The 25,669-nt window shown below is 42.4% G+C and overlaps 1 protein-coding gene across 5 annotated transcripts in view; it reads right to left on the bottom strand.

Annotated features, from left to right (window-relative positions):
* Positions 1–532: 532 nt before the first annotated feature.
* LOC111861453 (chloride channel protein 2) overlaps positions 533–25,669 on the bottom strand; it is an 82,733-nt gene continuing 57,596 nt past the window's right edge. For all 5 annotated transcript variants that reach the window (XM_023846053.2, XM_023846054.2, XM_023846055.2 and 2 more), the window contains exons 4-20: positions 24,619–24,752; positions 21,002–21,158; positions 20,283–20,408; positions 17,525–17,609; positions 16,629–16,730; positions 14,979–15,081; positions 13,221–13,352; positions 10,550–10,712; positions 8,103–8,218; positions 7,397–7,511; positions 6,681–6,818; positions 6,198–6,318; positions 5,650–5,812; positions 2,908–3,041; positions 2,318–2,489; positions 1,364–1,591; positions 533–1,269 (exon numbers count right to left, since the gene is read on the bottom strand). In XM_023846053.2, coding sequence (XP_023701821.1) covers positions 1,045–1,269; positions 1,364–1,591; positions 2,318–2,489; positions 2,908–3,041; positions 5,650–5,812; positions 6,198–6,318; positions 6,681–6,818; positions 7,397–7,511; positions 8,103–8,218; positions 10,550–10,712; positions 13,221–13,352; positions 14,979–15,081; positions 16,629–16,730; positions 17,525–17,609; positions 20,283–20,408; positions 21,002–21,158; positions 24,619–24,752 — 2,414 coding nt within the window. In that variant the 3' untranslated portion in view covers positions 533–1,044. The remainder of the gene's footprint in view (positions 1,270–1,363; positions 1,592–2,317; positions 2,490–2,907; positions 3,042–5,649; positions 5,813–6,197; positions 6,319–6,680; positions 6,819–7,396; positions 7,512–8,102; positions 8,219–10,549; positions 10,713–13,220; positions 13,353–14,978; positions 15,082–16,628; positions 16,731–17,524; positions 17,610–20,282; positions 20,409–21,001; positions 21,159–24,618; positions 24,753–25,669) is intronic.

The raw sequence follows: 25,669 nt of genomic DNA, 5'->3' as shown, positions 1-25,669 counted from the left end.
ATAACTGTGGCCCACAAAAGAACCATTTGTTTCCAGATGTTGTCTTTAACCGGTTTACGTACATTTCAGTCAGGAGTGCGCTCTCAAAATTGTAGCCATTTTGTTCCCTTTATTGGTGCTTTGTCCAGACTGTCATATCCAACCACAATCAGATAGTAACATGACACAACAAGACATTCCTCTTTCAGGGTGTAGTCTGAGCATGTAGTACTCTCCTCTACCACTAGACAGGTATATTTTCTGCTGTTCATTTCTTTGCCATAAAACACCACAGCATGCCAGTGTACTGTAAAAGTATCTGGTCAGTATCTATGGTACCAGCCCTGGATGATAGATGAGTACGGAGGATTTGGTGGAATGAGAATTGGTAGGGGAAACCAAAGTACTTGGAGAAAACCTGCCCCAGTGCCACTTTATCCACCACCCAGGCAACCAAGGTGAGAAATTGGTGACTAACTGCCTGAGCTATGGCATGGCCTCCCACAGTGTGAGGACTCTGGCCTAACAATTTCTCTGAAAGAGCAGAGCTGCCCACTACAGGACTGTGTCATTGCCAGAATTTGAAAACAGAGCTTCAGCAACCTGCCAGAGGGCAGCAGTTCCACTGAGCAGCTATGCTACGTACAACCATTCATGCTACACACTACATCCCACGACTAACATTTCTGGGACGCGCTTGCAACGCACGTACACCAGTTTGGGTCAATGTATATCACAGCTGAAGATTATTGTCTTGTAGAACATGAAGCCATGAAACCCAGTAGGAAGTTGCCAACACTCTTCCAAACTCTGTTGATGGAGACAGCAGTTGCTTTCAAAATGTTGGTAAATTTCTGCCAGACTACGTGGCGTTATATCCCAGAAGGCAGTAATCTTCATAGTCAACACAGTAAGAACCTCAAATCTCACATATATCACAGCTGTGTGCTACACTCACGCCCCTACATCCATTCTCTCAGGGTGGCAATCAGCCAGCGAGGTAGAAGTCACACTTTGATACCCATAACAATCATAAACTGAACTGTGAGGATACCATGATGGCCATCATAGCCTTGAGCTGTCGACATTGTCTTCTACATCTGTCTCACTGGCTGCGGTGTTGCTACTGAGGGCAGAGTCCATGGATGTGATGGTGTCATTACTGCGAGGGTCACTGACCAGGGGCAAGTCACCCTTTATCCCCGAACCTGGTGGAGGGGTTAGGGTTATGTGCGGAGGCTGATGCGTTGGAACATTACCTGAGTTTGAGTCTTCGATCGCCTTCCTGAGCTGCAAACGAAGAACATGCCCATTCCACATATAAAATTTTGCAACACAATATATTATCATCTTGTGCCTCATGGATAACCAAAGGGGACCTCACCTCTTTGAGTGCGACGACACCAATGAGCCTGCCGATTGCTGTGACATATGCATGGTTTACCCCTACCATGGAGAAAAGGGAATGCACTTTCAGCAATGAAGTCTTCTCTACAAGCTGAAAGGGGGCTGGATCAATGTGACACTTGTCAAAGTTAACTCCCTTGCTCATCTCCTCCTCCTCCCACTGCTTCTGGTCCTCCGGTGACATGTCGATCACTCGCTCCCGTGGCTACATATCAGTAAAGAAATTGAAGGTGTTCATGAACTCAGTGCTGAGGAGAACATATGGACCTCAGAGAAAATGCCAAAAACTATGTAATGCATATGTTTGCAGGGTGGCACACAGTAACATAGTTTATTGAGGCGCTATGCTAAAAGCCAGAAGGTCGCAGGTTTGATTCCCGCTGGAGTCACTGGATTTTTCAATTGACCTAATCCTTCCAGCCTAACTATGGCCCTAGTGTCTACTCAGCCTCTGAAAGAAATTAGTACCAGGAATCTTCCTGGGAGTAAAAGGCTGACAACCTCAGCACCATCTGTGAGCCAGCTGTCTAGAAAATGTGGGAGCCTTGATATCGTACAACCCTATGAACCTCCAGCCTGTTACAGTGATATAGCTTTACCTTTTACATGTTCACAGTTTGTACTCTTTACTTACTTTTCTCTTGGCAACAAAATCAAGATAAGTTAAATGGATGGGGCATGTAGAATGCATGGCAGAAATGTTATGTGGAGGTCACTTGTGTGCCTTCCTGCATCTTATATCTCCAAAAGCAATTAATATATGTTAATAAAATTTGGAACTGAGAGAATGGTGTCTGTTGATAGTGGGCTGGAAAGCTTAATTCTGGGCAAATATTAGCCCAGTTATAAACCTTACTTTACATTAATTTAAAATCAAAATTTGTATTTTCTCAGAACACCTCATCACACAAAATACTGACAATGGGCATACCAGTTGCACTTTCTTGTAGGCTCTGGGACTGGGAGGGACAGGGGGTGCATCAGTTAGATCCCCCATTGTCAAATTGACATCCATGCTGCCTCCAACTCCTGCTTCAGGGTCAGGGTTCACATCCTGTAGAGTTGCTGACTTGCGGAAGATGGCCTCAAATGCCAGGCGGATCCTGTATGTGAATAGTCGGAACTAAGGTCATTTCACTGCACAAAGGTGGCCAGATGTGGATGTGGCATTCAGATTTAAAGTTGCATACAGGACTAACATACTCCATTCCAAGAGAAATCAACTGTTTATATGATTAATACATAATTAACATTTTCATTGCTAGATTTCTCATCAGACAGCATATCTCCCCCCCCCCCTGTCAGTTTTGAATTAAAAAAAAAAAAAACAGCATGACTAACAATTTCATGGGCACATAACCAGTATTTACATATCAGAACTCTTGTCATGATTTACAGCAAAAGATCTGTTTTCTTGAAATTCAAAATTTGCATGTATCTGCTGCACGCTGCATCGCATGAACAGAGATCTGGTGAAATATAAACTGCCCATGGAGACAAGTCAATGCTGACAAAACTTACCGGCTTTCTGCCCCTGTGACTGTTGTATAGGGAGTAGGCGTGGGGCTCATCAGGGGGCTGAAACTGCGCAGTGTGAAGGAGTTAGTTTTCTTTAGAATTGATTTCTTTGGTTGACTACCGAATAGTGGATTGCTCTGGAACAGAGGCGAGACACAGGGAAAGTAAAGCAGCCAACTGACTGTGACTGTCTAGCTAGGAAACTGGCTTGCTGGAAACCAATCTAAATACATGAGACTTAAGATCTCCCAGGATGTGACCACATATTTTCATAGATTTAAGAGGAACCTGTTGCCTCCATCTTCAGAGTAGAAATTAAGAAACTAGCTAGCTAAAAGTCTGTGTAGCTGAATAAATGACTTACAGACAAACAGACCTAAGTAAATTAAATTTGAAGTTTTCATAGCCATAAGAATCAAGATTACATTTTTCTGTCATGTGATGTTGTGTAGCTTGACAGATGGACACACACTTTGGAGGAACTTGCTCCTCCAGCCTTAGGGTAGCAGGCTAACTAACTAACTAAATGACTATTTTCAAGCTGACACTCCAGGTAAGTAACTTAGTGATGAACTAAATTAATGTCTAACTAATGAACTGATCACCTAACTGATTACACATTGTCATTTCAGTAACTAAAGGCTCAATACTAGAGACACAGAAGTATATAACTCAGAGATTTCAGACAAGGGAAATGCTGGCATGAAGCAAGACAGATACTAGTAGCTTATGAGTGGTTAAGATGGCATTGTTAAGAAGTGTGGGAGGAAAGATCATGAAGAAAGATGAAAAATTAAATAAAAATAATGCGTTAATAAATAACAGAATAAGATAGGATGAGCACATTTTAAGCAGGTACAAAGAATTGCAAAGAAGTTTCTGAGTAGGAAAATAACTGCAAAACACCCAAGAGGATGACTGATCAAGATGGGAACAGGTCACACAAAGCATGTCCCACACTAATGCTCCACCAGACTACATACAGCATACAGCTGAAATGACAACAGTCTACAAGATTTTCTACTGTTCCTCTGTTTAAGCAACAGTACCTTGTAATTTATTTTAATTAAGATTAACTAATTACTTTTAACATACACAGCATATTTCTACTGCATTAACATTTTAGACTCAATTTATAATACTAACAGAAGTCCCTTTATGATCACTGTACATAGTGGCCAGCGAACTCCACACAGCTGAGGTCTTCAGATTCCACAGTTGTGCTGCTACTCAAGAATTTCCCAACATTCTATGGAACCCAACAGTTCATTACCATGTCCAAAAGAGCCCTCCAATGGTCCCTGTCCTGAGCCAGATCAGTCTAGTCCATACCACCCCATCCTATGTCTCTACACAACAGCTGCATAACAATAAAATAACATACACAACAGTGTCAGGATTAATTTGATGTGTTATAGTTTAGCGTCCTGTTGCACTGATTTATGTCCATGATTTATTCTGACCGTCTTACAGTGCATACATTTATTCACCTTACTCTTCTCTCTTGCACTACATGTTTCGGCACTAAAATGCCATCTTCAGGTGCTTTTCGATGTACGTCGAACTACTGCATTGCATGCCCTGTTGTCTTTATACTAAAAAAACTAAAATATATATTCGTCATATATATTGCTAAATTTTAAATATTAAAAATGTTAAAACTATTCAGGATTTGTCATCCTTATGTCGTATTTCAGTACGTGAGTCACAGAAGAAGACAGAAGAAGATAGGTGTGACTCACGTACTGAAATACGACATAAGGATGACAAATCCTGAATAGTTTTAACATTTTTAATATTTAAAATTTAGCAATATATATGACGAATATATATTTTAGTTTTTTTAGTATAAAGACAACAGGGCATGCAATGCAGTAGTTCGACGTACATCGAAAAGCACCTGAAGATGGCATTTTAGTGCCGAAACATGTAGTGCAAGAGAGAAGAGTAAGGTGAATAAATGTATGCACTGTAAGACGGTCAGAATAAATCATGGACTTAATTTGATGTGGTTATACTATACCAAGGGGCATGCGGTAGCATTGCTGGCTGAGGCACTATGCTACAAGCCTCAAGGTTGTGGGCTTGAGTCACTGGATTTTTCAATTGAACTAATCCTTTGAGCCACATTATGGACCTGGGGTCGACTCAGCCTCTAACAGAAATGAGTGCCAGGAATCTTCCTGAGGGTAAAGGGTGGCTGACACATGAGGCTGACAGCCTCACCACCATCTGTGAGCCAAATGTCTAGAAAATGTGAGAGTCTTAATATCTCACAATCCTATTGGCCTCTACAGCTTGTTATAGGGATAGCATTACCCTTTTTTAATATATCATACCACCGCATGGATTGGTCTTGACAGATCATCATCAGATGCATCAAAAAACAGAGTCACTGAAATGCAAGTATTGTTAAAATAAACTTCTATAATTTCCATTACAACTACTTATGTCCAAGCACATATGTGAAGTATTATTTCTTAGTGTTGGCTACGCCTTCTGATGATGGCCAATATTGGCTGAAACATGTGAAGGCAAGATTTTTCCTATTAAACTTGTCATGCTTGATGGACTTCACTACTTATTTATGTATTCAGAGGTATAACAGCTCAAGATTCCTCTTATAAAAATTTTAGATAGAGTATACCATAACGAATGTATGAGGGGTAGGCCTTCTCAGCCCTTGCACTGCAACCTACAGTGGTCTATTGTGCTTTAGAATATACCACAGTCCTGTCCACTCACCCCATTGACATCCCCCACTGCAAGATTATTGTGTGAAACGAGGTCACTGCTGGAGCGCTGTCGAAGCTTCAAGATGTCTGGTGCAGGGATCACCTCAAACCGGGATGGTCGTCGCTGCCTCTGTGACTCCTCCCACATCTTACGTTCCATCTCTTCTTTGGCCCTGCAGCAGAAGAAAAACTTCACTCATTCCAGACATCAGAGTGCACTTTACTTCCTCTATTCTCAGTTTCATCATGACCCTTGAAAGAATAGTGGTAACTATATTTACAACAGCTTTAATATTAAAGAAATCTACATTCTGTCCACAGGGTATGAATGTATTTCACATGATTCTCAACATAAACAGTAATTATTTCATTAAACACAATTAACCAGTCAGACTCTGTAATGGGGATGGGCTGTGTTTTCTGTGAGGTATGAATTGATGAATTAAATGTAATTTATGTGAACTTGGGGCAGAAGTGCATTAAAAGTAACGAACTAATTTAATACAAGACAGTGGAATAAAGATTAAGTAATATGACTTTAACACGAAAGTTGCCGACCTCTCTTGTGCCTCCTTTTTCCACTTGGCAGCCACTTGCAGCCGTCGCTCCCGTCCAATGTGGCGTTCTATGAGTTTGATGAGCTCCAGGCGCTGAATAGAGCCCAACAAGATCATGGATTCTGTGGTCAAGAGAAGGCAGAATTTATCAGACAGCGAAATGTGGGGTGCAGGGTAAATTCAAAATATCTGGCCAGTACACTGAGGACACTAACATACAAAATTCAGAACCAACAGGAGTGGAGAACATGGAGAGAAACTGGCAGAAGGTAAAAGAAATGACGAACTGGGAGAAGAGAAAGAAACAACGAAGTGGAGGAAGAGAGGAAGAGAAGGAGGCAAAGGTCAAGAATGGAAGTTGTGGAAGGAAGGAAAAGAAGCTGAAAGAACAGGGGGAGAGGAAGTAGTATTTATGAAGAAGGGGAGGGAGCACAGTGGATCCTTCCTGGAACAAGAATGTGTCCACGGTAAAGTGAGTACTGACCTGGGTTGTCAACCAGGGGGAAGCCCCTCAGATTGCGGTTCTCTTTCAACACCTCCTTCAGCTTCCCATAGCTCATTCCATGCCAGATGTACTTGACATCACGGACCATGAAGTCCTCCACATACACGCTGTACATTTCTGGAACACAAATGGCCATTAGAGAGCACACAGTAATGGCCCCTCATGCACCATGGAACTAACTGGATGTTTTTTATTTAGATCTTTAAAGAATACTGTCTTTTGGGATGTGATGCTAATGTTTCTTTGGGGGGGGGTATTTATAAACGATTTCAGTAACTAGACTATACAGCATCAAATGGATAGATAACATGAATCACAAAGGATTTAGAATGAAACGGTCATGGCCTAATTCAGGAACTATCCTGACATTTGCCTGAATGGAATGAGGAAAACCATGAAATACCTTAATTGGGATAACCAATATCCTCACTGAAATTTGGGCTGAACATATCCTGAACACGTTCTTCCAGCACCACTGCTTCATAGTCCAGTAGACAGATACCAGTGTCATGGCTGAGAAGGCAGTAGTATTCATATTCACAATGTGACTCATGTCACAAATCTCATTTAGATCTTTAAATTAATTCTCTTATTTGAAATTTTTATGGTGACCATCCTGTTGCACATAATAACAGTAACAGTGCAGCCAATGCCAAACACGTGAATCAACAGCTTCCCTGAACTGCAGGACTTACTGGAGCTGGACGGCAGCAGATCTGGCAAGTATGGCAACTTCTTGATGAGGATGATGCTGTCGTACAGTGACGGCTGCAACAGCGCAGCGATTGCATTCGAGATCAGCACTGCAATCTGCAACACAGCGCAAGTGTGATGTCTGAGGGAGTCTTCAAGACATGTAAGAGTAAAAAAGAGGCAAAGCTTGTCCCTGTGTTAATTAATCAGTTAAGTACCATGCCACGAAGACACATGGGAGGGCAGAGGTATAGCTCAGTCACTCTTGACCTCTACTAGATGGAGGTGAATGGCCAGCTTCATGCCCTGGCCCCTTACTCCCTGAGGAAACAGCCCATGGTACGCATTAGATAGGAGGCCGGTTGGGTTCCAGAGCCAATCTGGACGCCATGAAGAGAAGTCCTAACATGCTTATTTAAGACTACGTCACTTGGGTCAGTACTTTATGGAACCAAGTGACTATTTTGACGGCCCCACATCTAAAATCCTGCGCTTTATTCAAAGCGCGGGGTTGTTCAGGGAATAATTAAAAAAATGGGAAGCACAATAGACCACTGAGGTCGCGGTGCAAGGGCCAAGCTTATACATTCATTCAGTTCTAACATTGTTTCTTGTGTGTTAACCAAAATACAAGAGATGTGAATGCTCCTAACAAAATATTTTTCAAATTTTACTTTACAACATAAGACCAGAGTCTTGGCAACTCACCATGATGGGAATGATGTGTGTGATTTGGCCTGTCATCTCAAACACAATCACCGACACCGAGATGGTGTGTGTCACAGCTCCTGAGAATGCAGCAGCTCCTACTGTAGCATAGCCACCTGCATGACAAAATGAACCTTGTCAGAAGCGTGGCACTCCTCTGCTGGTTTATTTTTACCTTAATTTCCCTGTTTTGAAAATATAAAAGTAGGCTTAAGAGATCATCCCGTTGTCTGTGTGTCTGTATGTGTATCCTCCCGCCATTACTGCTAGGCAGCAGCTTGGTAAACACGTTCTTGCAGCAACACATTCACATGCAACAACAGAAGAACTGTTCGATGCATCATTTTCTATGCGGTCCATAGGAGATCAGTTCTTCTCAGAACTTCTTGTTTTATTTTATTGTTTCTTTAATGCTTTAAATAACTCAGACTATACATACATCATGAAATGACACAATAATTAGTGAATAATCATCTTGAAACAATGTGGAAGGTTACAGTTATGTCTCAGTTTGAGAGTCTATCCTGGCATTTGCCTGGATAGACTGAGGAAATGCAACAAAATCTGTTGGGATAGCTGCTCTCCGGGCCAAGGTCTAAACCTGTAACATCCTGAAACATGAAGCAGGAATGGAGCCCATTCCAGTGTGCTGTTTGGTACACGCAGTTATAAGCTTGAGCATGCTACTGTGAGCTGCTTCTTGGACACTAGAAGATCCTCGCAATGTATTTCCTACTATCAAATGCTCAAGATACTTTAAAATAACTATATATGTGACTAGCAACAAGCCAAATGACATCTCACATGACATTTTTGTGGTTATCAACACCATTATATAATTCAGCACATAAGATCATCATCAGTAATCTGTCAGACGACAGGTCCACAGTCTCTTCCAAAACAGTTCCTCCACTTAATGCGATCTAGACCTTCCTCCTTCAAATAAAAATATCCTCTTCTGTCCCCAAGGTCATCCAGCATCATCTTACATCTTCTTCCTCGTCTTCTGGTCACTTCTATCCGCCCCTCTATCTTCGCATACATGGTATCTCTGTTTTTGGAAAGAGACTATCCAGGAAAAGTGATAATGTGGTAGTTTTTCCATTTGCTTTCCACATCACAGTACAACAGCCGTTCAAACCACTCTGGTCACGCCTGTTGCTATACAAACTTGAACCATCTCGAGCATCATTTGCTCTGTGCTTCAAGTCGCTGCTGGTGACGCTGCTTCCAGCATCAGTTTTTGGTTTTTGGTGTCTCTCTTTGTCTGATGCCTACCCTTTGACCTGTCCAGCAAGGGAGGCCCTGCCAGTAGCTACGCTACCGCTGGTATACCTCTCAGGGTCCTTGGCATACTCAAACCCCCTCACCACGATAAGGTGGAGACATCAACGAGGGGGTCACATAAGATATAATGTAACAAACAATTTATGTGCAAAAGGAACACTTTTTGGCTTTAGAAACAAACTTCATAAAAAATTAATTATGTCAATAATTTGAAAGTTCTGGAAAGACAGCTGCAGTTATCATGAGATACAAAACTTCATAGAATAACATTAACCATGTGGTGCTGCTATCTAGAGAGAGAAACTGTGAATTCCTTATGGAAAAAATGGATAATGCAATACTGACTCAAGCACATCTCCCCCCCCCCCCCCNCCCCCCCCGTTGGCACTAGCCCTAGTGGGCCTAGGCCTACCTCCATGAACTCCGTTCGCTTCGGTTTTTCTAGATCTTACACATATGGTAGGACTTCTTGGGCGAGTGCCCAGCTCGTTGCAAGACCTCTACCTGTACACAAACACAGAAAAACGCACACAAACATCCATGCCCTGAGTGGGATTCGAACCCACGATCCTGCCTTCCGAGCAAGCGAAGACAGTGCATGCCTTAGACCACTCGGCTACCGTGACCGGCAAGCACATCTTCTACTGAAGATTATTCTCTCAACCTTCTTGCCCTGTGTACTTGCCATGTCTGAAACAGTTCTGAGGAGGTGTAATACAGTGTGCAAGCAATCTTACACAGGAAAAATTCTGTCATTCCCGCTGTATGTCGAAGACAGAATCCAGCAACTTTCAAATGACGACATTATGATCTATGTCACTTTCTGATGAAGTTACCTCAAAGATGCTTAACTTAAACATACCATATGACAGGACAGGAAGCATCAGTCTGATATATACAGAATACAGACTCCTCCTTTGAGATATATACATTTAGGACACACCAGAGAGCAATCATCTGACTGTTTCCTGCATGTGTCCAACTTATCTGGCTGAGTGGCTGAAGGATTTGCACAAAGCTCTTAGGCAATCACACCACAGTAACTATACACCAACTAACTGACTGACTAAAATGAAAAACTGAAGAATTATTATGGTGAGGGGCAGGTATTGCGGGTGTAATCACAGTGACGCAGCAGAGCCATGGCACCAATCTGTTACCTGGTATAATGGGCGCTACTGTATTGCCATAATGGACGCCCTGTGGGAACCAGAGGTGCATTGCCTCGCCCATCATTCGGCCCAATGCTGCCCCAATTTTGAACACAGGAATGAAGCTTCCTGATGGAACGGGAATTGTTGAACCAATGATGGAGAAGACAAACTGGAATCAGACATCAGTAGTGGGAACTTGTACACTGTTATGAAAACATGAAAATCCTTCCATCACAAATGTATAGGCCTATTCTTCTTCCAGCATATAAAGAGCTAGCAATATCAATCTTTAAGTAATCTTCAGGTTCTCAATTATCCAAACACATGCATATATATCTTTTTTAGTTTAGTTTCTGGGGTAGGGTGACACTGAGTTCACTTGGTACATTGGCCACTAACTGGCCTATTGTACCAGCCCTGGATGATAGATGATTAATTAATGCAGAGCAGTCAGTGGAATGAGGTGCCACCTTGCCAACCACAAATCCTGCATGACCTGACCTGGGACTGAACTAATGCCATCAAAGTGGGAAAGCAGTGACTGACCACCTGACTAATGGCACCGCCCATGTATTCTTCTTAGAATAAAGTGTATGTATGTGTTCAGATAACAGATGGCTGAAAATTATATATATACTGAAATATGTAACCCATTTTGTAAAAGCTTGGATGCGAATATACATTGTGTGACAGAAAGCTTTATATACCTATATCTGTCCACACAACATGAAGCAGCACTGCAGACTGTTATGCAAACTAGAAGCTGCTTGTAATGAGTCTCACTTGTGAGAGGCAGAGGATTTAACTGGGGCACAGCTGCTCCAGGGCCCTGCTTCCATAATGAAATAACTATATCTAGAGTTCACCTTTCACATCCAATTCATACCAGTACACCTCATAGGCCTGTGTGTTAACACCGCTCTTTTCCAACCCGCCTTTCTTTGAATTTCAGCTCAGTCGGAATGGTGCTATCCCTGCTAAACCTGTTTCTACCTTAGGACAGTGTATGATGATCACTGCAAGTTGTCCTCACAGATCAAACTAAGGAAGATCGGTATAGGTACGGGAAACTAGCTGGGTCGGTTTGCATGAGTCTCAGGGTAGCGATGCCAAAGAAAGTGGTATTCTGGGAGTTGATCCAATTGACGTTTATTCACCTTTTTGTTCTTCAAACCACTGTTAATTTTATGTATCCTTATGCTTTAAGGTATAGCGTTACACGATCTGCAAGCTAGGTCTCGGAGCGTGCAAGGGTCATGTCCGTTCACTTCGGAATATGGTGAAAGTCTCTCTTTGTGGAATGGCTTGCACACCCCACACCGGGAATTCGAAAGAATTCGAATTCTCCATGGTGTGGACATATACATGTCATCCCATCTTCCGCAAGGAAGCTTGAACGAGGCAACTCGATCATACTGGCCCTCATTCACAGGAAACTGTAACAAGTTCTGACCTGTCCTTCTCATTGACCTTCCTTTTAGGCGCGTCTGGTTCCCTGTACCCGAGCTAAATTTATGACTGCTCGTAAATGTCAGAATTCCGGACTCCTTGGTCCTGCCAGAATCTAGAAATTTCAACATAAACACCGTATTGCACGTCCCAGACAATGAAATACGATATTAAAGATCACAATAAATATCGAAACATAAGACTTTTGAAATTAAAATTACCGAGAATTAATTAGAAATAAATTTCATGGTCATCTATAATCATCCAAACAAATGAGGGCTCATAATGATCAGCGTCAAAATAGCAACATGTAAAGGAGAGCCTATGAACATTTTTCACACCTCTTTCCTTTCAGATGTTTATCCCACCCTTTTAGGGCCCACTTACAATCCTACTTCCTTTCTTCCTATCCCTGTCTCTGTACCTTCCTTCTCTTCTACCCTGAAGATGGAAATGTCGGGTACATGTCTATTAGGCTATACAGCATTGCATCCCAGAAACCAATTATCTGCATATTCACCGCGCTCAGAACCTGGACTTGAGGTTCTCACAGTGACAACTATGAAGAGGGCACCATCTTCTGGGATGTGTTGCCTTGTTCACTGACAGTTCACAAGAATGTGCTGCTTGCGTCTAAAGATTCTAAGAGTAAGACAAGACTCTTGTTGGTTGTTTGCTTGGCTTACTCTTTGACCCTGAAAATGAAGGCAGTGCATTTCTCTAAAGTGGCTGTGAACTCCTACAAGGCTGCATGGTATCACATGCAAGAAGACAGTATTCCTCATGACATAGTCTTTTTAATTTCAAAATGGTCATACTGTGCTCCACACTGGCATGAATTTACTTCCAAAATAATTGAATGAGGACCCCTTTTTAAAGCCTGATTACTTAATCCAACACATTTCTAACAGAATTCTCAATTTCCCCAACTGCCAACGATAATTCACACAGCCTATCCACTCCCTAACAACAATGTTAATATACAAGACTTGAAATTTGAGTGTGACCAGCCGTGTGAAGTTGGATCAGATTCAGCATTTGGAAGCAGAGGTCCATGAACTGAGGCCAGATGCTTGAGACTTCACTAATGACATAATATCTGTTTCCTTCCCGTGCACATTTCTACAGCACTTTATCCTCCATTCTAAATGGGACAGTCATTTTCAATCCTACCTCTTGTAACAAATTCCATCTGTCATATCATTTACTGGCATGTGGGTCAACTCACATGGAAGAGAATGAAGCCAGCGAGACTCACGAACACATCAGTGTAAGGGGTAATCCAGTGGCGCACAGTCTCTGCTTCCAGCACGGTAAGGTTCCCTTTGGTCCATGTGAAGTTTGTGAACAGGCCTGACACCTAACACAACAACAATATTGCACTTCCAGAAATTTCACTATTTAGACATTTTGCAGATATAATGCAGTATGTATGAGAATGAATCTTCCTGCCACTTTCCTTTTTCCTACTGCTCACCTCATACAGAATACCCAAAGTGTTATGAAATCTATTCCATACTCTTGTGAATGTGTATGGCAGCCATGGCTGCTAAGGTGATATACAAGCATCATGGTACAATGTTTGGGTGCAAATCTTCATTCTCAGCCATTTTCTATTAAGTTACTTTGAGTAAACTTATTTCTTTTTATTTCACTGTTATTCCCTATGTAACGTTTCAGCCACTATACATTATCATACTGGAAGCAACCATATCCTGGGTGAAGAAGGACTATTCTGCTTGGGTAAGTAAATAGATGGCACACGTCACATTGTCAGTGCAGCTGGGAGAGTCACATCTCATTAGCAGGCGAAAAATCCCTGTAGGAAGGTAAAGAAGTATATTTCAATACATCTTTTGATTTCAAACTACATAAATAGTTCCATTCTCTTGATCAGTTTGGTCCAAAAGACTAAGAAGTGGATTAAAGCAATTCATACCTTCCAACATCAGATCATAAGCAGGAAATTCGTGAAGGTCAGCAAAGTTACAAGGTGACATTCTTACCAGGCCCTGCCACATTAGCTGTGTACACACATTATAGTTACATCAGAATAAAACAGATAGGCACATTCAATTTATTTCTTCAAAAACTGAAAAAAATTTGGAAATGTAAATCGCTGGAGACATCATGAGAAGAATGAACATTCCAAATTGTGTCAAATTGTAAAATCAAGGTTATGCAACATACACCTCCTCCCCAAATGCAAAACAACAGTATCTAATGTACTGTAGTGTGTAAAGCCGTTTCCAGGCAATGGTTCAGTAAACATGTCCCTGTGGCAACAGATAAGCGTGCAACAACAATAGAGGTACTGTTGGAAACGGGGGTTTCTATTTGGTCTGTACAAAAGGGGTTATAAGGAGGACAACAAAAGCAAGAACAGGCAGTTGGAAGGGAGCCACCATCCAGAGAGGACCTGAGTATGGAAGCAGAGGAATAGCCATTGTAGAAGCCGTTACTAGGAAATGACTAGTGGAGACTTTATGTGTGCTGTAGTTATGGTGATATTTGGAGCGTATAACTCAGCAAAGACTGTTAAAGTTACTTTTAGCTATGATCTGTAAGTGGTCAATAAATCCAATATCCAAACCAAAAACCTGCCATGAGTTACTCATAACATGTGACAGTATATTTTAAACTGATACTAACATATAACACTCAAACATGGATCATCATAAAGTGACACACAAGCAAAATCCAAGCAACGGACAGGAAATTCTTAAGAAGTAGTGAAGGGAAAACAAGAAAGGACAGGGTTAGATATGCTATATTGAAGAAAGAATCCTAAATTTAACAGAATTAGAAGGTAAATTATTGGAGTGGTTTGACCATATATACAAAGACTGTGTAGAACAAGGAAATTGAGGACATTAAATTAAAATTTAAAGGAAAGAGACCCACTGGATGACTCAGAACACGAAGGTTCAGTCAGGTCACANGGGTACAAGTAGGGGAGAAGAAGCTAATATATGGAGCTACTCACCTGATCATGGGAGTTCAGATCTCCTGCCATGAACTGGCCAAATCCAAGAGGGAAGGACACAGATGCTACCATCAGCGAGACTATTCCTGGGTACAGGAAACGGCTGCACCGCACGCAAGGCAATATCGTTAACAGTTAGCAGCTGCACGGAGGTTAGCGTACAGACAAGAAATGAATTGTAAAGCAGATTGAACTTGTTCAGAAAAATATCAATGTCAGCCCCTTGTGGAGATGGTGAGCAACATTTTGGTTCCATAATAACAGAGAATTTCCTAACCAGACGCAAATAAAAATACTACTGTCCAGTGGGATTTGATGTTGTGTGGTGCAGCTGAAAGTTACCTGCTCCCTCTGTCCTCCGAAGACAGGAGTAAACTCTGCTAACCTGAAGACATTAGTACCCATCTACCAGACTACATGGTACCATATACCACCTGACTGCATTCATGTTCACTTCCGTGATGAACTCAAATATTGCATATATGAATACATTTCAACTGCTCAGAAAGACTGTACAACTGTATACTCTTGGGTAACTCACTAGGCCCGAACATTACCAACAGAAGCTGTAGCAATCTATATCTACAAGAACATTCTGGCAAACAAAGAAACATTATCATACTTCACCCCAAATACTTTGAAGCTTAAACCTCTGCATGGGTCAATATTATCAGCTCAGCACATTTTACACTAAGTGCCACAGACAAAGAGAGTGACCGAAAGATGATCACTTAATATAGCCACTTATGGACAATAGAGAGCATCATATGTGGCATATCAATGTTTAGAGGAAAGGACAAGCTTCCATGCTGTTTATACCTGTGGTAATTTGAAGGTTATCTGACGAAGTACTGCGGCTATTTCTGTGCAACCGCATTTACCCCCAAGCAACCTTGGTATTTCTAGTAAGCAGTTGTATGCAGGAACTTGACAGTCAAAGTTTAACCCTTTTAAGGACAATAGTAACTGTACATACCACTGCATCGATATTAAGGACTCTGCATTTTACCTATGCAGTGTATTTGCATATGTATTTCATAAATTATCACAATCAACAGCAAGTACCTTCCCGAACAGCATGAACCAGTTAATGTTTGTTACTCAGCTGCAGCGTCTTCTGTGAGGTAGGAATTGAATTCTTTTAATGTTATTTAAAGGGGAAATGAAACAGATGCAGTGCCTTCTCCAATTGTTTCTTAAGGCTGTTCAAGAAATTTCCTGATGAAAGTTCAACCCTGTCACAACAAAAGTTCCATTAATTTCTGTATATCGATGGAAGCATTTACTGTCACAGGCTGCATACAAATTGCCTGCTTATTTTATAACATGAAAGTTGCATGTGCAACAGGTCGGAACCAAACAGTGTTAACAACCAGGAATTTTGTACAATCTAAATGCCACACACAATCAGATTTGAAAGCCTTGCTGTGGTTGGGCTGTTTCAGTGGTATATAGAGTTAAAGGAAAATGTAAATGAAATGTAACTGAAGTGATAGCTGAGTATCAAATGTGTAACATGCTCTGAGCTGCATATCTATCTTGGATGTGAAACTGAGTTCAACCATTCTAACTGGAGGCAAAAATGCACATCATCCACTGATTCTAGTCATTTCACAAACTGAAAGGGTTAAACAGATCCATCGAACTTACTTCTTCTGTAGGAAAGAGGTCATCTTCTTGTTCCGTCGCATGAACAGAACATACTGGCGGTGCACCCACACATACATGGACCCTCCCAGCCCTGAGATCACACTGAAGACAGAGGATTGAAACTGTCAGTGAAGACAAACATGAAGCAAGAAAGGAAAGGACTGGGATTACTACCATTCATGGAGTTCAGAACAGGGGAACTTATGGAAACTAGAGGCTTATAGACACTTTAATTTGGAATCCAAGTGTTCACATCAATAATACACTGATCCATGATAGCAGCTTGCAGTGAGGAGATACAGCAGTTAACTGTTTTAAATGTTTTCAAATCTGGGCTGATTTTGAGAATAATGTTTTGCGTAATTTATCATATAAATCCTTTCATCTAAAAGGTTAACATCTTCTATGTTGTCATTGCTCTCGTTAACATGTAAATAAATACAGGAGCAGCAACAAACTGTTATGTTGCAGTCATGAGCAGAAGAAGGCAGCAGTGGAAGGTACGTTTAAGTTGGTACCGCAGTATCAACCTTTTCTGAGAAAGTTCTCCTAGGCAGCAGTACTACTTAGTGCATAGTTAGTCTATTGAGTATAGATTCTCAGTACAAATACAGCTCTCTCTCCAGAACTTTTCACGTTACTGGAGTTAAGCATTCTTAACAAAGTTAGTTTTAGGCAGTTTCCACTTGATATTTCACAGGGAATTATGTTACTTGTTAGATTTGAGGCTTTCATGGCGGTGACTATGAAGAAAGCAGTCTTCTTGGATTTGGCACTGTGTATATGTGGTGTTAACCGACGTTCCTCTGAAACATCGGTTAACACCACATATACACGGTGCCAAATCCCAGAAGACTGCTTTCTTCATGTTATTTGTTGCTGCAGACAGAACTCACCCAATGAGAGCGAATACAATGAGTTCCTGTGGGTCGAACGGAAAGTCCATGGTGAAGCTTGTAGCATACACGGCCGTCACGGTGGCTGTACAAGGAGCAAACTACAGTTATCATGCCATCGTGCGCCTGCCAGTGAAGTGTGGAAGGCTACATTCCAGTTACATCAATACGATCAACACTACAGCCCACTGGAGGTACAGCTCCAGTCTTTTCTAATCTTCAGTACTAGGTGGAGTTGGCTGTTAGCAACACACTTCACCTGCTTTATCCCTGCAATGGACACTGGGTGGGACCCAGAACTGATCTGGATGTTGTGGAGAAGAGAAAAATATCCACCCCAGCTGGAAGCTGAAGCATTCCATTTCTCGAATGGAAGTACCACTGTAGGCTCTGATGGCTTAGTGCCCTCGTTTTCCCTTCTACTTTACTGCATGGCTTCACGCTTTTTACACTAGCATCTGATCCACGTGAGTTCCCTTGCCAAATTCTATTCCTTTCCCCCTCTCTGGAAATTGAGGCTGAAGTGTTACCATGCCTGCTCTCTCTCTCTCTCATGTCCTTTCCTTCCCTCTCTCTTGCTCAGCTGGAAGAGTGGTGTGTGGCTGTGAATTAAATTTTGTCTGGTGCGTGTTGTGACCTGGTGTAAGTTGCCATGTTCGAATTCTAACCATGTTTCCGTTCAATTCACACACTAAGTTGCCAACAGCAGTGGGGAGCCCTTGCTGTGCATAGGTATGGTAATTAAAATGTATTTTTGATAATGCACATCAAGGTAGTGATTGCTTCTTCTGCTAATTCTGTATCTAAGGTAAGAGTCAATTGTTTTATTTCAAACTGATCATGTGCTGCTTGAGTGACCAAGTTCCAGGACTTGTTTGTCTGTTTGTTTATTTATTTCTTTGTTTGTTTACTTATCTGTTTGCAATCTGCATTCCCAACAGAACAGACAAAATACATTGTAAGATGAGGCACCGGCCAAACAATTAATGTCAAATAATGCTATACACAGAGATATTGGGTTTTTGGACTTTATCCATCTTCCTGGTTTTAAGATAACTAGGAAAAAACACGACGTTTCAGAAACTGGATCTGTTTCCGTCCTCAGATGAGGGAAAACACCTACTCTATTGGGTCCCTTAGAAAGAGCTAGCCTCAATCACTGGACCTACTGGTAGGTTTTCCCTCACCTGAGGATGGAAACAGATCCAGTTTCCGAAACGTCGTGTCTTTTCTTAGTTATCTTAAAACCAGGACGATGGATTAAGTCCGAAAACCCAATATCTCTATGTGTTATACACCATCGTCAGAATCCTATAGTAACTAATACTATACGATGGGGTACCCAAAAGAAACCGAACTAATTTTTTTGTGGGCAGAGCTTTTGTAGTACCGCGTTTTGCCGATATGAGCGCATAGAGCTAACATTCCTGAGTCGATAAGCCGACTACCGTTGCTTCAGAAGGTAAGGACTAGTTTCGGCAGAGTTTATAGTGACAACTGTTTTGTGTGATCGTCGTTTTTGCAATGGCCCGAACACATGAAAATGTTGAAAAAATTCGTGAAATCATCAAGGAAGATCGACGACGGACCATTGAAGAAATTGTGGAGCTGTCGGGAGTGACTTGGAGCTCAGTTCAGCGAATTTTGACAGAAGATTTGGGAATGAAAAGAGTGGCTGCGAAATTCGTGCCACGACTGCTGACTGCTGAACAAAAACAAGGTCGCGTGGAAGCATGCTGTGCTTTGAAAGAAGAGTCCCGAAATGATCAAAACTTTTTTTCAGCGTTTTGCTGATGTCGCTGAGGTGAAGGAAAAAAACGACGGAGGCGAATATGGAATATGGAATAAAAGACTAGACAAGTGTATTAGTGTAAGTGGAGAGTACTTTGAAAGGGATTGAAGGTTTGTGCTTAAAATTTGAATAAATAAGTTTAAAAAAAATAAGTTCGGTTTCTTTTGGGTACCCCCTCGTACACCTACACCACGGGCCTCCAAGCGGTTTACTATATGTATACAAGTCTAGAATATACCATTATGTCGGGGGGAACTTAACAAAATTGCAACACCTGACTTCATGATATGCAATATCACATGAAGCGTTTTTAATCATATTTTACTCCATAACTTTCATTTTATAATAAGTTTATAATTCATTGTATTTTTATACCATGTATTTTATAATGTAACAGTTATCAAGCATCCAGCTTTACTATCACAATGAAATTGCAGTTCAATAGTGTGTGAATATAGTAATCATGTGTTTGCCTGATGACAGCTTTAAAAGCCAAAACATGTAGCTAAGGTAATTTTAACCTTGACCGTTACGTTGTTGTGTTACAACAGACTCCAATAAAGAATTGTATATAATAACAGACAACAGGATGCATGAAATGAAAAAATGAAAGAAAATTATTTCAATGCTGGCCTGCAAATTTGTTCTTACATTCTTCAGAATGATAGCTATGCATTGCAAATAGCTTCCCATAAATGAAGTGCTCTGAACTAAGTAGAAGAATCTACTTGCCTTTACCCCCATATCCACCCAAGGTTCTACACAGGGGCTTGACAGCCAAAGGGTTACACAAGGATTAAGCACCCAGCACAAGGCTGTAAGATATTAGGGAAGACACCTCAGCCTGAAACACATCTAAGGTGGAAGTTTATATCAAAATGTAAAGTCATTTAGACTAGGCTTGGGACAAAACTGTGTGGAGAGTCTTGAAGACAGAGTGCTCTTCAACTGAAGGTCCAGGCTTACCTTCTTTCTGAAACCACACTGCCAGCAGTCTGAACACGGTTGCACCGCACACAGCAGCAAAGAACCCACGCCAATAATTTCTGACTGCAAAGTACACGGTCGTGACCTCTATGCTGAACAGCACACCTGCAACATTATATAACTTCCATGTGGCAGATCGTACCCCACAGTCCACTAAACCCACATCGTTCATGCTCAATGGTCAAGTGCCATTGCTTTATCAGGAAACTTTTCAAGATGGAATAAAAGGTTTATGAATGAATACTTCGTTGAATCCACTGCAGTTTACTCCTGGGTGTGCCCATTCACAAATTATTGCCAGAGGAAAGAACATGATCCTTTCAGGCCAGTTTTAACCAACCTGATCAGGTATCTTATAAACAACAAAATTCACACAAGACACGTCATCTCTGATATTTTATTCACCTCACCAACTCCCATTGGGAATGAGAGATTTTCACTGACTTATACTGCGGTCTTTTGGTTTATGACATGGGGTACTCTCATATTTGGTTTCTAAGTTTCAAAGGAACACAGTATTTCAAAGTGCATGGTAGAAAGCTGAGAGCAACAAGTTCCTCTGAAATGCTGGTAAACTTTTATCAGGCTACATGAAATCACATCCCAGAAGCTGGAAGTCTTAACTAAAATAAGTTCATACTACTCAAACTATTTGAAATGAAACAGAACAAAGCCTACCAACATCCAGCTTAGCTCACCTCCAATTGGAGCAGCAAAACAACTGGCAACACCAACAGCACAAGCAGCAGCCAGCATCTCACAGTTACGAGACTCATTCTCGTAGATTCCCTGGAATGACGTCACTAGCTTCGATAGGAGTGTGGCAGTGATGCTGGCAATGTGCACGAATGGACCCTGCAAACCAGAGACACAGCTCACTGTGACCGTTTGCAGGATCATGCAGTTAGAAGCAGGGGAAAAACAGGGACATAGAGAGAGAAGAGGTAAAGGAGGAAGACGGGAAAAGAGGAAACAAGTATGAAAGAGGTGGTGGAGAAAAGAAGGAGAGGAATAGGAGAAGCAAAAGAAAAGAAGAGAAGATGAGGAGGAGTAGAAGGCAAAGAGGAGAGAGAGAGAAGGAGATGGAGAAGACAATGAGGAAAGAGAGGGAACAAGAAGGTTGAGGAAAACGAGCAGAAGTACAAAGAATACAGTCAGAGGGTAAAATGAAGAAGTTGGAATGAAAGAAGAAAGGTATAAAAGAGAAGGACAGAAGTAAATACAGAGACAAAGATGGGTAGAGGAATGGAAAGAGGAAGGAAAGCAGTGCAGAAAGACGATGACAGAAATGAAGAGAGAAAGCAGCAGAATGAAATGAAGACAAACAGAAGGATAGGTGACAAAGAGGGAGAGAGGAATGGAAAGAGGAAGGAAAGAATGCGGTGCAGGAAGACGATGACAGAAATGAAGAGAGAAAGCAGCAGAATGAGAGGAACTGGAGAAGGGCCAACAACAACATGGAAAACAAAAATGTTTGGGGTCAATATCAGATCAACCTGATACCATCCTCCACGGACCACACAGAAAACACCCCTTCCAAGAGTTACCCCATTGTTGCGGGTTACGCAGCAGTTCCCTAGCAATGGCTGCCTCTGCTGGCTTCACAATTCTGGCTTGCAGCAGACATACCACAATATGTTACTAAATAAATCATTCAAATGAGATGAAGGACCCACTGTGCATGAAAAGGGATAGTGTGGGAGCGGTGGGTGCATTTCCAGGCGATATCCTGAATGAAAGTTACATTGAAATGAGATGCAAGTGGGATGCACTGAGCTGTTCCAGCATGGCACACACTTTGCCATGTCCTGCACAATGGTGTGACATCATCACCTTGTGTCACACAATGTCATGCTATCACCTGAAGTAGTCAGCCCATGCCATGCTGAGCAATCCAGTGGGCTGGCAGCACCCCTGCTTCCTATTCCAGACATCCTGTGTTCATATCTCAGTGCAGACACCATTTATTCTGACTAATTGTTGTGGTTTTCCTCAGGCAAATGCCTGGATAGTATCCCAAATTAGGCAGCGTCTGTTTCCTTCCACATCCTATGCAATTCATTACTCACTAATCAGTCTGAGTTACTGACAGTGTCATCAAATAAGTAAATAGTGTCAACAGAAGCTGATGACAGTTGCTGCTGTCTGCATGAGGGAACAATTCCCAGTATTCAAGGCAGGAACTGAGGAAAACTGCAGAGGAGTCTGATAAGAATAACAACTGTAGCAGTCATGGCAGCAAGAATTGAGACTGTTCTTCTGAGTTGTTTCACCGTGTAGTCTTGTACCTGGGTAGCAGACGTTTTGTAGGAACAGCATGGGAGCTGTGATAGCTCAATTCATACAGTAACTACACTACAGTCTACAGACCGGGCGAAGGAGGAACTGGGGTTCAAATCCCGGCAAGGTCATCACACTTTTCTCCACAGCAGCCCCCTCCCCCATTCTCCTGTCCGACGGCTATGAGGGGCTATTTCCTCAGGCATAAAACAGGCGAGGTGGTGATTCTCCTCCATATAAAGACAAACTGAAGTGCAAATAGATACAAAACGGTTCCGACGATGGTGTATAATACTCAGTATTACTGGGTTTTCGGATTTGTCCATCGTCCAGTATTCTAGTAAAAACTAGAAAACACAGCATTACGGAAACTGGATCTCATCCGTTGTCAGGTGAGGGGAGAGACACATACTCTGTTAGGGGCCTTAGAAAGACCTAACCTCAATCACTGGACAACCCATGTCAGGGTCATAGTTACGACTGGCAGTTTACCGCCAATCAGTTCGTCTTGATGTCCAGCCCCTTGAGACCCACGACCAGAGATTTTCTTTCATCTTAACTCTTGTGGTAATGGTCCTTATGTAAAATCCTCTCTGACGAGAAGATGGGTGTTTCTCTTATGAATATACTTGGCTTGTCGTCAAGTGTACATTTCGCATATACGTGTATAGCCTGTTACCAGAAATTCTTCCTTTTGCACTACACACAAATCCTCTGTCAGCACAGGCTTTACAGAGCTGATCATGCCTATCTTACGTAGCTTATGCTACAACAGCAGCTTAGTCATTTGAATGGTTGTAAGCTTGACCACCGCCAAGTTTGAGCTTCTTATACCAGTTTCTATGTCTGGCTGCACCTTGTCCTATACCGACAACATGTTCATTCTTGTGATTTTTATGACTTCTGCTTGTCATATCGAAGATTACACCGAGATATTTTGCATGATCTACAAAGGGGATATTCCGTCCATTAAATGAAAGACGAGTCTCAGGAGGTCTACTTGTAAGTCTATGAGAAAAGTAGATGGCCTAAGTTTTGTCTCAGTTGGCTTATGTTCCAACGCTCACGCCACGTCTCAATAGCACTGAGACCTCGCTGTAGCTACAACTCACGCCGAGTCTATGTTACGACCGACGGTCAGTCGGCCAGTCCGTCTTGGAATAAAGCACTCATCGGGGGCTTACGGCCAGATTTCTATTGCCGTCAGACAGTTGAGGGTTTACGGACGTTGGGCACTCTCTCTGACGGGAGGACGGGTCTGTCGTTTACAACTGCTGCTGGCGCTCGCCAGCGCAGTCATTCTCGGGTCCGAGTCCCGTGGTACTCGCGACCATATTTTACTGTCTCCGATTCGAGACTTCCCTGCCTCCTTACGTATAACCCATATAAGATTCACTACAGCGATTTAATTGCTACGTTGAAGGGAGATACCAGGAAAATACGCCACGTCTATATGCTAGGATAGAGAGGGGGAGAGAAACTGACGCTACAAACCTAGCCAACATGAACACCAATGCACCTGAGGGCGGAACGTTATGTTTTCCAGTTTCAGTCTACCGGACGGTGGACCCGGCACTACTGATCCATCTTCACGGCATCGTCCCTGTGCTTAACTAATTAAGCACTACGCCTTGAAGGCGTATGGGGGAGTGGATGTAGAGATCCATGTTTTCCTGACCTCGGCACTAGCTGGAGGTCAGTGGTCAGCTTCACGGCCCGGCCGCTTTACCCGCAGGGAAAGAGCCCCTGGCACCCATTAGATAGGAGGTTGGTGGACCCCAGAGCCGGTACTGAGGCAAATTTAGTTTACCTGAATTCCACTTTATTCAACCTGTAGATGGAAGGAGTAGGTTCAGTGGAAATGCTGGTATTCACCTACAAGACTACACGGTATCACTACCCAAAAGACCACTATCTAAAAGCAGTAAGTTCCCTTCATTCAGCATGTACTCCCCACGTCGAAGCCCCATGTACAGTCACTCAGCCAGCTGGACCAGTTTGGACAAGAAACATGAGTGAGCTGCTAGTGCCTCACCTCTTTACCCAGTGGCATGCCACTTCCGAGGGTCGCTGTCAGCCCCACAATCTTGGCTATGAGGGTGCGAAATGTCAAGTACTCCTTCAGGGCCACCCCTCTCAGGATTGTTTTCATCTCGGGTATGCCTGAACCTGGAACACATACCCAACAGATGACAGTTTGCAAAACTGACCACAGACACTTAAAGAGTATTGAACTCGTGTTTAAGCGTCCGGTCACATCAATGTGTTTACATTGTATGGATACATTTCCGTCTCACATGCAACGTATTGCTTGTCTTACCTATCTATGCTACAAGCCGGAAGGTAGCGGGTTCGAGTCCCGATGAGGTGGATGTTTTCAATTTGATCTAATCCTCCCAGCCGCACTATGGACCTGGGGTCGACTCAGCCTCTAACAGAAATGAGTACCAGGGATCTTCCTGTGGGTAAAGGGCGGCCGGCTCGCGAGTCTGACATCCTCGCCGATATCTGTGAGCCCACTCTCTAGAAAATGTGGGAGCCTCGATGTCTCACAGCACAACAAGCCTTCATGGCCTGTCACAGGGATAGCTCTACCTTTTAGCTGCTGACTACGTTTGTGAAGTTTTAATTCTATTTTTAGTTCTAATCTTAATTCTAAATGTATTTTAATTAACAATAAACACGGCGTTCACACGTGATATGTAATTTCGACAAACAGGTGAATAGTTTCGGCAAGACAGACGTGCACCTGATAAAACATGTAGTGCTAGAGAAGTACGAGAAGGCAATAAGTTGCATTTGAGACGGAAATATATGTATACAAAGTAAACCGTGAAGAAGATGGACAAAGGCAGCTAGCTCGGTACTATTAAATGGGAAAACTTCCATTGCCACGTCCATCAACAGACCAAACTTTACACTTTACAGTTCACTAGAGCGCACACCTAAGTCTTCTCAGCCTGCTGCACCTTCACTAGCCATTGCTTGGTAACGGCTTCCAACGGCGGACGTTCCCCTTCCTCTGGGTTCCCGAGCTGTCCCCAGCCTCAGCTAATAGGCCATCACATCAACAGCTCACAACGACT

This window comes from Cryptotermes secundus, unplaced genomic scaffold (genome assembly GCF_002891405.2).
Source record: "Cryptotermes secundus unplaced genomic scaffold, Csec_1.0 scaffold693, whole genome shotgun sequence".
NCBI classification, from domain to species: domain Eukaryota; kingdom Metazoa; phylum Arthropoda; class Insecta; order Blattodea; family Kalotermitidae; genus Cryptotermes; species Cryptotermes secundus.
This window is presented reverse-complemented; position numbering and strand designations above follow the sequence as displayed.